This window comes from Cygnus atratus, chromosome Z (genome assembly GCF_013377495.2).
Source record: "Cygnus atratus isolate AKBS03 ecotype Queensland, Australia chromosome Z, CAtr_DNAZoo_HiC_assembly, whole genome shotgun sequence".
Lineage (NCBI taxonomy): Eukaryota > Metazoa > Chordata > Aves > Anseriformes > Anatidae > Cygnus > Cygnus atratus.
The window spans coordinates 736,387-750,600 of NC_066396.1; the positions used below are offsets into that span (position 1 = coordinate 736,387).

A 14,214-nucleotide genomic window follows, 5' to 3' on the forward strand; every position below is an offset into this window, starting at 1 on the left:
CCATAAAAACAAAGAACAAGATACTCACCAAAGACATCCCTTAAAAAATCACTTTGCAGAATCCATTTTACATGGAATACAGTCCTTACTCTTAACATTAGCAGGTAACGGAGGAAGAAATTTTCCCTTTTTGAGCTCTACCTGGAAACACTTCCTCACGGAAAACCACCATGCACTACGCAGAAACAATCTCATGCTGGGAAAAGAAGGAGCAGGCAAGGCCACGGCAAACATTTACAGCTGCATGACAACCTCAGCAGACAGGACATGAATGAGGCTTTGAAAGCTTCACTGCCTTCCTGTGTGGGAGCCTGAAAAATACCAATGGCTAAACCACCTCCAATACTTCTAATTCTTGGCATTGCCTACACATCCGTTAACATCTGATTTGGGGTTGACGAGCTGATGTGCCGATTTTGGGTGTGAAGGCCCAAATCAAACACAGATTCATCGTTCGCCCTAGGCCGCGCTGTGTAACTGCGCCCAACCTGCCCGACCCCCCGAGCTCCCACCCATGGCTGCGGAGGCCACATGGGCGCGGCGGGGCCTCCTCAAGGTGATCCTCCTCGAAGCCTCCCTGGCCTTCTGCCTGCTCCTCCACTCGCTGCCCAGGTGTCAAAGTCAGCTGGGGGCTGCTTACAGCATCTCCAAACAGTTCTGTCTTGCACACGTCTGCTTCTCTGAGAGACGCGTGGGGGCATCGTTCACAACCGAACGGCTTTGAGGTGGCAGACGGATTGGGATCCAGCACTGACCTGACAAATCAGGACTTGGTATGAATATGAACTCGGATCGTAAATCTCGTATTTACAATCTTCAGCTTAATGGCTGAACACTGTCTGTAAAGAACAGCCCAATAAACATGCTCTGGTTTTACTATAGGGCTTCCCCTTTCTCTTTTTCATCAAAGACACTGATGTGAAATGGGAACTTAGTTTTCAGACAGAATCCACCTGGTCCTGCTGCTTACCCTGCACAGCCCCGATTCTCTCACTGAGACATCTCAGCTGGCTGCTTAGAGACAAAGAGGGGATAACATAATAAATATGGTGCACACTGAGCAAAGCAATCACTTTCAGCCAGAATGATGAAAAGTCTTCCTGTAGGATAGCAACAACTTTTTTAATACACCTATGAAAAGAACACTTAATCATGACAAAGTCTGGACTATTTTTTTCAGCACCTCTGTATTATATATTCTTATTCAGACTCACTCCAACAGCTAGAGTATCCAGTAAATAATAAATGCATGCTGTCAGACATGCCTTTCCCCCCCTTTTTATTTCTACAATGAGTAGTTTTTTCCCAAAGGCTGACTGATCTCCCTGTTAAGAGAGACCTACAACCCCACACTTCTATAATCCCTATGTGAAGTAACCATGGAATGAGAACAAAACCAAGCACTGCTTATGCTGGCAGATGACCACCTACAAATACAAAAAGCGCTTGTTGAATGGCTCCATCCTGCTCCAAGACACCACGAAACCAACACTTAGCACGACCCTGGCAAGACGCTCGGCACTTCTACACTGTGTATTCCGAGCTGGTCAAAGTTCTGCCGATGCTCTGAATCAACCCAAAGCACAAGATGACAACTGTCAAGTGCCGAGCCAGAGCTAATGGACCTTTTTTCCAGCAGGATGCTTAGGGTGGACTCTGTGGTGCTGAAATGATTACGTGGCTGGGCAGAGCTTCACTCCATCCATCATGTACCAAATAGAAAATAAGTCACAAATAAATAATTTGTCTTCTTAGCCTATATGTTACAAACCAAAACCTTCTTGAGGCTTAAATTGACGAAACCCCCATCCTGCACCAGTGGCTGCTGCCAGGCCCATGGAAGCCACACGAGGTCGAGGAGCTTGAGGACAACTCCCAGGACAGGCAGCAGCTCTGGCACTGACAACACACCCTGCCCTGGCCCTTTGCGCGCTCCCCTTCGAAAACCTCACCTTATCTGCACAAAACGAGCAGAAAACACACAGGTGACAGTTACAAACCAGGCCTATTTCCAGTTCTTAGCTTTCTTCGTCTTTCCTTTAAACGTGTGTTTAGCAGATTTCCTTCCTGCCACCTTGGCAGCTTCTTGCTCACTCATGATCTCAGTACCCAAATTATTTAATTACAATTTGTAGTACACTACAGATGGATAAAAAATTCTGAATGAATTTCTTGCCAAATATGCTAATAATGCCAGGTGTTAAGTTATTAATGTGTGACAGCCCTTGACCCTAAGAAAATATAATCACCAAAAAGAGAGAATTAAAAAGTAAAATAGGTTACAGATATAGTCTAAGTGGGTACACCACAGGCTACTGCAGTTGCCTATGTACAAACAATATCACCAAGTGACTTCCACAACTCTACCATTTGCAAGTTTCAGGTCTGTGTTTGGTGTCAACGTGTACAAAAACCTAAGGTCTTATTTGACATTCAGCAGGGTATTCTCATTGTTTGCAATATGTTTAACAGGTAGTGGTCAAAGATCAGAAGATACTAATCTCTAATCCAAGACTTCCCGTTCCTCATCTGATAGTTCACCACTGTCAAATGAATAAATAACTAGATGCAGCGGGAAATAACAGATTTTATGGCTCACTTACTTCATAAAGCGAAGTGTCCTGTCCTGTCCTGTCCCGTTCCCCCCCCAAAAAACATCTTTCTCTTCTCTAATTTTTATTTGCACATTTGCACTGACTGTAAGATATCTGAGTATGTTTAGACCACCACCGTCATGTTTCAACCCAAGATGGAACCAGGAAGGGAGAAATATGAATAGAAGACAGCATGCATAGAGTCTTCTGTGCCACCACCTTACTAGTAAAAGGCTTATTTTCGTGAAAAACAGGCAATTTCTTCTGGGCTGGGCTAACCGGATTCAGATACCATCATGCTACAAGAAGACTTCGTGAAGTTTTATAATCAGCCACCCCCCCAAATCTTCATTACAGATGCAACTACTGCTTTCAACATGGCTACAGAAGCACGACTAAGACCTCCCTTCATCCTCTGTCATGCCTCAGCATGCATTTAAATGATTCAAGCATTTCTGCAGAAGGCAACGTAGGATGCTGCAGAGTCTAAATTAACATATTCTGGTGGAGCTTAAAAGTGAAAAAGCTTTAGAACTACATTAGAAATGCACTTTCCAGTGCTATAATGACTGTAATAGATCTACAGGAACATGTTATTACTCCATTAAGTCTCCTATGTCATTTGGAAGACTATTGATATCAAACAAGTGATTTAGAGGATAAAAAAAAAAGTAGCATCTTAAGAAGAATCAGTTACTGTACAGTGTAGAGCTGTTAAAGTATTAACTGGTAAACAAACTTATAAAAACTAATGAAAAATGAAACAAACTGACAGATGTAAAACAAAACAAAACCTTCATAGAGTAAAATACCTGTGAAATGAAAAACTGCAGAATAAAATCACAACAGAGGTACAGAGACCTAACTGTACTTTACACACTCAATCCTAACACTTTCAGCTCATCATCAGGTTGTTAGGGAACATCACATACAAATTGTGTGCATAAATCTATGCAAACCAATCAAAAACACAGCTTAAAAAAATATATCTTGTGTATTTATTGTGTAAATACTGAGAAGCGATAGAAAAATGAATCCATGAGAATATTAGAAAAAAATTTCAAATACGTTACTAAATATGAAGCCTTAGTTATTGTTTCAGCAAATGTTACCATACATTGCAAAAAAATCTGAATTAAATAAACATTAATTTTGATGAAACAGTTTCCTAAGATGCCATATTCAATACGCGCTGGGGTACCAGCTCACATTTTTCTGTGTTCATTGAAATGCAAAAACAGGTATGGGAATAAAACCTGGCTGAGCACGTACTTTTTCACTGAAGTAACTGGCAGTGTGATTGAAACAAAAGTTCTAAAATTTGTACCTCTATTGTTCACTACACTCTCTCTTGCATTAGTTAAAAGATTATTTAAAGATAATCCAGTGCAAATTTGCCTTTCAAGATCCCAAACACATTTCATCAAAAAGCTGGAAGACACGAGAGTTAGCTTGATCTTGCTGAGTAAGGTCATGTTCCAAACTGTTATTGGATCTGTGCGCTGAATATACAAATGGCGAAAAGATTTCATCTCTGTTTGCTACTACCACACACTTGAGACATTCAAGACTCAATTAAATGCATATGACTAAGTATCATATCAGCAGCAAGCTTCTATTAGTGATTAGCATTTGTTTCAATTAAAAGGGAACCTGCTACGTCCAAAAAGCAATATAAGAATATAAAAATAAAATGAATATAAGAACTATTGTAAAGCAGTAAGATGTGCTGGACACAAATATGCTGATAGTATTTTATGCCCCTTTATAAAGAGGGGAGTTAGGGAGAAGTGGAGAATGAAAGAAACAAAGCGGTATTTCTCGATTTATCATATTTCTTCTGCTTGCCTTTCTAGCACAAAACTATGCTTTTCAGAAATCCACTGCATCCATTTGGGCCATTTAAATTCTTTTTATCCCCTTCAATTCCTCCCCAGACCTTTTAAAAAAGGTATTCTCTGTTATCATGTCCTATATTAGAACTAAGGAAACATCTGTATACTTCACTCCCTACCCACAAGAGCAAGCTTTTTAGTTCCCTAAGTATTTCATTTGTCCTTTCTGATACCACAATTATTATTCCTCTTCAGGATGACAGCATCTTTGTGTATGCTCTTGCAGACAGTAACACTATTAAATGCCATCTCTGCCCTGACATTCAGGAGAAGCACAAACTTGGTTCAAGTTATATAGTTTTCAACACTGCTAATATAAAAAAAATGAATTCCAATTTGCTACTCATCATCTGTTTTACCGGTTTTCAATATCTGTGCTTTAACGATATTGAACATTTACATTCAAGTCATTCATTCAGCCATACTCCTCAGCTGATTTCTCTATTTTTTCCTGTTTTAAAACTTTCTTGTTGGTTCTGAAAGATAAGCTTATCCTAATTTAGTGTTAAATCAAATGCTATGCTTTGATCTGCTAGTAATTAGTAAAAATCCCAAATACTGCTGTGTGCATACTTGAATTGAATACATAAAAATACTGGAGGGTTTTTTTTTAAACCAGTCAGCCCCTGGCTATTAAACAGCTGTATAAAAACAAATGCCATCCATGCCTACGGCCTGAACACAGGCACAAGAGGCAGAACAAGGTATTACGCTCCCAGCTGATGCACATGCAAAATAAGGCTGCACACTCTTCTCAAGCTTTCAAATGGAAGTGTGTAAGTAACGAGACGTACCAGAAATGGCAAAAGGATTGGAATTCATATGAATTACCAGTTGGTTTCAAGTACTCTAAACAGAAGTTCCTTTTTTGGAACCAGCCCGCTGGCTAAAGCAAGCAGGCATTACATACACTTCAACAACACAATTATGCCCATAACCTTGCACCCAACAAGGTCAACCAGCATTACTCCAGAGGAAAGAAATTAGTAATCATCAACAGTTGCTATAGCAGCTACCTGCAAGACTAGAGGGCAACTACAGCTGTATTCCACAGACTGCGTGCAACTGACCTCAGAAAAGGATCAATTAAAAAATAAATCCCAACTTACCGAACGGCACAAATACCTATCAGTACGAATCAAGGCTCTCTGGCATGTACGTACAACGCTTATTATTCGCTGCCTGGCTGCACGCCTAACTGCGCAGCAACATCCCCGCAATAAGGCAAATGCTACATGGCTAAAGGCTGTAATTAACAACAGCTTAGCCTCACCAGCAAATTCTTAACATCACCTGAAAACAGTGTTCCATGTAATTTATGCATTCAATTTAGATTTAATAAGATTATTACACGTCTCTCAAAAATCAATTGGTATTTAATAGAGATCCTTCCCTGAATAGAAACCACATTCTTCAGTAGAAAAAGAATCACATCTTAAGAAAAATGAATGTCTACTACTTAAAAGCAAACATTCTCATCCATTAAAATATAATTTTTTACTGCTTTGTTATGTATGGCAGGTGTGTTTATATCTCTTTATATCTTTATATTGTGTCATTGTTCTATAAAGGCAAGTTTCTAGACAGATAATTGAACAGAGTATCTTATGACGCTGACACAACTTCCAAGAATAGATTCTTAGAGCCTGGACGATCTCTGCTTTGTTATGAACAAACAAAATGAAAATAGCTGTTCTGGAGAAAAACATAACAGTTTAAACAGTGGTCAGTAACGATTGATTTTATTTTGAGAAGGAATATTATATTGCATATCACAGTATTAATTCAAGAGATATGTGCACAGTTACAGTCAGAAGCCTAATGTTTTGGTAAATACATATTTGCATGCAGTGGCTCAAGGTACACAGAAGACTTATGTGCCCTTGATAATACTAAATTCTGTTAAAACCCTTCTCTGCCCATCAACCAACTGTTCCAAATAAGGCCAATCATTCAGAAATGTAAGCAATTCTCACAGGCTGCAAGCAAAGTATTTAAAAGAAATTCCCTGCATCTTTCCACTTACAAGTGCAATGTTTTAACGGACAGCATTTTATCAAAACGGATCAGCTGATTTTTAAGATTAACCCTGTTTGGTCCATAATCATACAGAACTACAAATTGTTTCATCTGACAGTTTTAAGATTTTAAATTTGTATTAGTTTAATGCATTTCATTTCTTCAGCTAACGCCCAATCAACTAATAAAAAAAGAAACGAGGACATGAAGATGTTAGAAAACAATTGTTATGAAAAAGTTTTCTTTTAAAACCACGTTAAATAATTGAAGTAGTTACAGAATTGCATTCATAGCAATATTTTAAATTGCCTTCTACTAAATATCCAAAGAAAGTACACCAAGTGAATAATAAGGTGACTGTGTTAACACAAGTGACATCAGGAAAGGGACACGAATTTGACAGAGAAAATCAGAAAGAGGAGGAGTAAATGATTCAAAAGAATTGGTAATAGCATATATAATCTAAGCTAAGTCAGAAGGTTAGCGTGAACAGCCAGTTACCAAAAAAAGACTATGCAGAGGCCTGTATAAAATGACTTACTGTTCTTTAAAATTAACAAATTGTATTTTTAAATTCTCTTGCATTTTATAAATTGCAAGAGAGATGAAAAAGGAACAGCTCTCATTCTTGATACACTTCTGGGACAATTTAAGACATCTTGGCAGAGCACTGCAAGACACATCTTCTCTGTTGCTTCTGCGCTCTACATGCACTTTGCAAAACCAGCTTAAGCTTCTAACACCCTAAAGCCCCTTAACTTTTAGTTTTAGACTTCTCTCAAGCGTTCTGCGTTGCAACATCAAAGGAAGTACTGTAATCTCATGCTCACCTGATTAACCATCACCATAAATTACTGCCTAATGAATCCTCGATAACTATTCTACCATCTCTACCCAATGTCTCCTTGCAGCGCTTGGTAGCCAATGTTTCTGAACACCCAGCTGGGCTGGAATCACCTCAGATGCCAAGCAGATGCTGATGGACATTTCCTGCATTAGCTCCTTTCAGCATCCTTTGATACTTTGGGGATACCAAAGGATCCCTTTATAGCCATTTCTATAATTTTATTATAGACTCCTTGAAAAAAAAAGTCTGTGCTTTACCACCAGTAGCTTGTAATTTTATCAGCCCTTTTCATAGTAGATTTCTTCCCTGAAACCTACAAACTACAGCCTAGCCCCTCAGCAGCATGGATGGCCTTTGCAAAAGCCCCTTCATTCCCAAAGATACGTACTGAAATGCTCTATTTACCTGATCAGCACGAGGGATCTTAGCGCAATTTCACGATTGTGAAATTACTTTGAAGATTTCCAGAAACTGTTATATATAACCCAAATGCATTTTTTTGTAGTAGTGTTCATAAATTTGCTTGTGAAATTCCTTTTTTTTGGCCTTTATCCAGCAACCAATTATTTTCAGATTAAACACAGGGTTACTTACGTGATATAACACTGTCAATGTACTGTGGCAAATATGGAGCCCACGCATCAATTGTCTCTTTCCGACCTGCCTGTTCGATTCTTCTCAGTTCTGCTAGCAATAAGGCCTGGGCAGCTTCTCTTACCTATAAAACCAACCGGAAAATCTTACAAACTCAAACATCAAATATTTATCACGATGCTTTCAGTATAATTTAGCAAGAACGACAAAATGCATCACTTAAAGGAAAAAAAGCAACACGTTCAGAAAACTGAACTAAGCTTTCAGAAAACCCACATTTTTCCCTATTCCTCTCCTACTTAAATACAGAAGCAAAATAACCATGAATAAGAGAAGCCCAAACTATGCTGTGTCCTCTCTGTTGGGAGTCATCGGAGACATGCTGCCCTCTGAGAAAACCAGAGGATGAAGTCCACCACTCAGGTCCCAGCAGAAGTGACAGCACAAACCAACCAGCTGTCCCACCTCTCCCCAGCCTCGGCTCATGTCCCTTTCTCAGCATACACAGCCAGTCCCACAGAGGCTATTTCCTGACCCAAAAAAAACAAACAGTAAGAGAGGTGCGTCAGAAGGCACTGACACATCAAAAGACCACCAAAATTCTAGTCTTCTAGGAGTAATTTGTGATCACCCTTCTCTGTAACCTTTCCAAAGTTGTCCACCACAACTCCAAGATACACAATGAATCAGTATTTTTTCTAAGTATCATGGGTGGATGTTGGAATATAGTATCAAAATAAAAATCACTTAAAAACTGTTTTTCAAATGGGGTACACACATCTGGTCTGTAGCATGGAAGACTGAATAACGAAACCACAGGTAAATATATATTAAATTTTTCTAAAATTAAAAAAAAAAATCCAGCTTTTTACGCCAAGAAATACAAAATACTGTCATGTACAATTTGTCCCCCATCAAAATCTCATGTGTTCTACCTGAGGATTTCATTGCATTCATAAATACCTTACCTTTTGGTCTAAAGGATTTTAAACACAAGGAAGTTAAGTGACTTGCTCAAGGTAAAACAGAAAACTGTGGGCAAGCAGGGAATAGCAAAGCGCTAACTTGACACCTGAGGCTATCCAGTAACTGGGCTTCAAATTCTAATTAGCTCCAAAGTAATTATCCTCTCGGGAAGCCATCTCAAAGTACACCCTAACTAGCAAAAGAACAGGCACCCAGGTAGCAAAAAGGATATTCCCAATTAAGTCACAAGCCTGCTGAAGACCTACAGCCCCTAATCCAGCTACGTTCCTCCTTTCCTACTTTGAAAGCTGCACAGTCAACAAAATTTTTGCCAGAACAGCATAGGTGTAGTGTTAAGGCCCACTAGTCATTTATCAAATAGTAGGGTGACAAACCACTTACTGACTACTGTATACACGCTCCAAAAAATAGAGCAACTCAGCAGTCTCTTAAAGAAAAAAAAAGTAGTTCTTTGATCCTAATGAGACTCATAATGGAATCCTAGAAATTTTTAATCCAGTAATTTCTTTTAAAAAAATGTATAGCATACATTTATACCATATGCCACACAGAAGCTACAAAAATATAAATATCGCTTTTTCAACATTTTACTGGAAAACTGGCCTCCTGAATCTACAATAAACAACTCCAGGATCTTGTGTCGGAAAGGAATTAGTAACTTTTTATACTGAGGAGAAATGTGCTTAATAAAAGACAACAACACAGAAGAGTTGTATAAAGCTACGTTCTGTTTGCATAAATAAAAAAAAAAGTAACAAGAGGTTCAAACATCAAATTTTGTTTGCAACACGTGGATTATTTTTGCTGCTCTTCCTAGCAAATCCCCCCACTCCTTCCTCCCCGGGTCCCCCAAGCAGCGCGCGGAGCTCCTGGTGCTGGGGGACTGAGCCTTTCTTTCTAACGGGCTAGCTGATGGTTTACTCTCGTAAATCTCCGCTCTGTAAACCTCTACTCCCGTAAATCTCGCCACCCTGCCCTTTCCAGCAGCAGCAGGATGACGCCCAGTGGCCAGCGGGGTACTCACAGGTCCCTGCTGTCACCGGGGCAGGGTGTCACAGGGGCAGCAGCCGGGTGCTCGCCAGCGGCAGCGGGGTGCTGGGGCCTGCCTGGGCCAACAAAGCCCCTCGGGTGTCATTTCTTATTTAAACCGAGGCACCAGTGTAAAGCACCGAAAGTAAGATTTAAAAAGGTGGAGTGATATTTGAAAGCATGCACGTTTGGACTTTTAGAATTGAGCATTGAGTTGAGGCAGGAAGAGAAGCTATCCCAAGCACAGAACTCCTACGGAAATCACCTCCAGGCACCGGTCCTGCCACCGGCGGGCCAGCATCTCCAGGAGAGGAGGTCGGAACTTGTCCAGCCCCAGCAGGTCGGGGAGCATCACGCAGTGCATAGCAGCCAGCTGGCTCCACCCTGTTAAAACACAGCGTAACGGCGAGGCGAACGTAATTAACACCGAAAAGACGTTAAGTTTAAAATGCAAGAGAGTAAATTTACGTTGGCCACTGGCCTGGCACACGTTAGGTCTTCAGGAGAAGGTGGGAGAAAGAAGGGGAGAAAATTAAAGAACCAATTTTGCAGCAGAACAACAATTTTTTTCCTTCTGCAGCCGGACCCCCAGGCACTGCACGTGCCTCCTGCGCCAGGCGGGGACTCGAGGAGCTCCTCCGGGACTGACCGTGCGCCCCAAAGAGCTGCTCAGAGCTCGACGCCAGCAGGAGATTGTGTTTAATCGGGACTGGTTTGAGACAAGTACCCCTCTTTCTCCCCATCCCCTCACAGAAAGACTTCAGAAGAGTAACACTGCCCAGTCACAGGCCTGGATTGTCAGCTTGCAACCTTCGGAGTCAACTCAACATACATACTGCACACAAACTGCTCCTCAGCCTAAGTGCTGAGCACACGGCTAATTTAAGTGATCTGTTCAAATAACAATCGTCATTATTTTAACACAATGACCTACATGCAACTTTGACATAATTCAGTTACAGGATACTAAGCACATGAATTACCGCGTGAAATATTATAGACTTTCCTGTCCCATTTTCAAAGGTATGCAAAATGCACGTTTGTCTGCCCTCCTCGTCTTCCCATCTAAACCTTACTTGAACAAGCTTACCTCAAGTACACTCATACTGTAAACCTGTAATATTATGTAGTTAAAAACAGTACAGGCAAGCATATCAATGACACTCAAATGACACGGATCATAAAAATGCTTGTAATGTACTTTACGCAAAGAAATCTTGTAGTATTTTGCTCTACATTGACTTGATAAACCTGAGAAGTACTTCAGGCAAGCATACAGATCTATATTTTTAATTTGTCAGCAATTGTGAACATAAAAACCTAAATATTTTAACTAATAAAGCTCTTCATGATGGTACAAGAAAAGAAATTTCATACTTGAAACTCCTGCGTGAAAGCACAAATTTATCGCTTAGCAAGAAAGGCATTAAAACAAAGGCTTAAACAGTGATACAAGGGGTTGGGTTTTGTTTGGTTTTTGTTTTCTGATTTTTTGTTTGTTTGTTTTTTGTGCCAATCCTTGGGTGAGGAAGACATTCTTCATGATGTAGATAAACATTTATTAGAAGAAACAAACCAAAAAACACAAACCCCAAGTAGCTTAACTAGATCATTTCTGTTTTCATAAGCACCAAAACCAAAATTTAAGTGACTTGAAATGATTTTGCTTCCCTTTCCTTTTTAAAAGGACCATGAAATTTCTCAGCCTTTTGGTTTGCAATGTGAACTACAAAGTGCTGTTGCTCGCTCGTCCCCAAGGCAGACGAGTGCCACATGCTCATACCAGAAGGGACCCTCAAGGCTCCAGACGGGGCTGAACCTTCGTACCAAGAAGCAGCAGCTATGTCCACAACGGAGACAGGGGAAATGTCACACAAATGGAATACAAACCACATGGAGTACAGCTTCTTTCATTCATATCTCACAAGTGGGAAAAGACACTTATGTTTTCCCTGCTTTAAAAGGGTCTTAGACTTTTTCCTCCAAAGGCAACAGCAAAACCAAACAAGATCTGAAATACAACCTTTGATACAGTAGTTGAGAGCTGAACATAAAGAAAGTCCATGACAGACAAACCAGATCTACTCACCCTCTGCCAGCATTAATGGCAAAGAACACAGAAATAAACCCATTGCCTCTGTATCTTGCAAAGAAAAGTATCTACATAGACCAAACTAAAGTCATGTCGTAACAATGATAAAGGACATTAGTTGAAAGTAAAAGACAAATAGAAAAAATGAGGAAAGAATACCTTCATTTACTAAGAAACAGGTATGTAAAGTAGGAGCAGTGTCAGAGCCAGAGTGACCAGCTTCAGTGCTAGAAGAAACAGCAGGAGCAACTTGCAGAGGAAAGAAGAAGAAATAAAGAGAAAAAAATAGGAAAGTGAGGATAGCAGCTTCTGAAAAACAGATTAGTATCACTGAAGAATGACAAACAAAGCTGGAGGAAACGGTGATAATATTCAACTTAAAAAAATTTTCTAGGCTGTACAAGGAGTGCAATGTCAGTGAGAGGGAGACATGCAACTGCAGAGGAACACAGATACACTAACATAAACTCGCGTGTTTTGAAAAGAAAGTACCTGTAAATAAAAAATTACGAGTGTGTCTTTAGAAAGGTGGGATTTGGTTTGGCATAACGGTTGACTGGGAGTTTAGAAATAGGAGTTTCACTTTTGTTCTTGTTTTTCCCCATCTCTAGATAGATCTGGAATTTGTGCTACTCACTTAAAAAAAATACTTCAGAAATAACCCCTTTTACACCTGGGTTGTCCCACCTGTTAATCTAAAACGTCATAAGATGTATTACCGACGGCTAGTTTTAGATTCTGTGATTCTGTGAAACGTGTCCATTCAAATAAGTTTAAACCTAAACAAAAGAAAGGACTACGAATATAAAGCAGCAGCATATAAACCACGCTGCGCAAGACTACAGGAAAGCAAACACAAAAGAGCACAGGTCAAGCATGTACTCAAAGCAAGAGCTGTGACGTATTTATTTTGTGAACTACGTAATTTCTCGGTGCAAATGTAATTTAAAAGCAGTTCTAAACATTATACTTCCACTAATGCTCATTACTTAATATTATCACATGAAAAGATGCGCAGACCTTATGGCATACACATGCTACAACCAGAGGTCAACGCGGGGATTTACAGGTCACTATCTGACACTTCCTTCCTATAGAGAAATTACCATATGTCATGCACAAGCATCTGCAAATTAATCCCCCGCTTTTATTCCGTTGCAGAACAACAATGGGTTCAGGCTCCTGACCATATTAAGCATTGTCTCCTGAATAGGCTGTTTGCTTTTCATGCAGTGAGCTTCTTTTGTCGCTGCAGGACATCTGCATCCAAGCTACTTTTGCCATACCTTCCACACGAACGCAGCATGATGGCACGTGTACGGGGACACTGCCACCAGCCTCAATCACTGCGCGACAAAAGGGACTTTTGTAGCTGTACAAAAGAAGCTAGTCAATTTATGGAAAAAACACACCACTGGTTTTTTTTTTGTTGTTGTTTTTTCTTTCTTAAAACAAAACTCAAGCCTTTGAAGTTTTCCTTTCTGACCTCTTTTGTTGCTGTTGTTCTCTCCCTGCAAGTGTCAGTAATTATAACAATCACTGGAATGGAAGCAGCTGGCCCCGTAGCTGAGTAGCGCAGAGCAGTGCTGATCTCAGGACAAATACAGGTCAAATAGATGGAGATCAAGCATGTCATAACATGCGTTAATTGTATCTATACTAATTGATTTTTTAAGAATAAGCACTAGTAATTTATGAGTGGTGAGATGCTGTAAGTAGCACACAGTGGGAGGTAAAGGTAAACTGATGACCTAAGGGTGCCATTCAAACAAACTCATCTCTCCCCAGGAGCATGCAAGACATGCCACCAAACATACGAAAACCAAAAAAACAAAAAACAGTTTAGGAACAAAAGTATTTTTCTGTACTTTTTACGATGCGCAGAATTTAATTTTTATCAATTGTTAAAAGGATATTGGATAACTGAAGTATGTCTATAACCATAAACAGCAAAGCTATTCCTAGGAAAAATTACATAATTTTCATTTGGGAAAGGATAACCCCAATGTAACTGTACCCTTAAAAACAGAAATACAGATCCTCTGTAAGAAATACATTTTTTCTGGCACTGAATTTGCCATACAGACACCATCTCTGGTAAATATTGACCTCTCAAATACATATCTCTCAAAGAAAAAGCAAGCAGCTGGGAAAAAA

General features: G+C 39.9%; 1 protein-coding gene across 5 annotated transcripts in view; it reads right to left on the reverse strand.

Moving 5' to 3' along the window:
* The window catches only part of WDR7 (WD repeat domain 7), a 115,309-nt gene that overhangs the window by 77,592 nt on the left and 23,503 nt on the right, over positions 1 to 14,214 (reverse strand). For all 5 annotated transcript variants that reach the window (XM_035560005.2, XM_050716417.1, XM_035560012.2 and 2 more), the window contains exons 17-18: positions 10,231 to 10,349; positions 7,950 to 8,073 (exon numbers count right to left, since the gene is read on the reverse strand). In XM_035560005.2, coding sequence (XP_035415898.1) covers positions 7,950 to 8,073; positions 10,231 to 10,349 — 243 coding nt within the window. The remainder of the gene's footprint in view (positions 1 to 7,949; positions 8,074 to 10,230; positions 10,350 to 14,214) is intronic.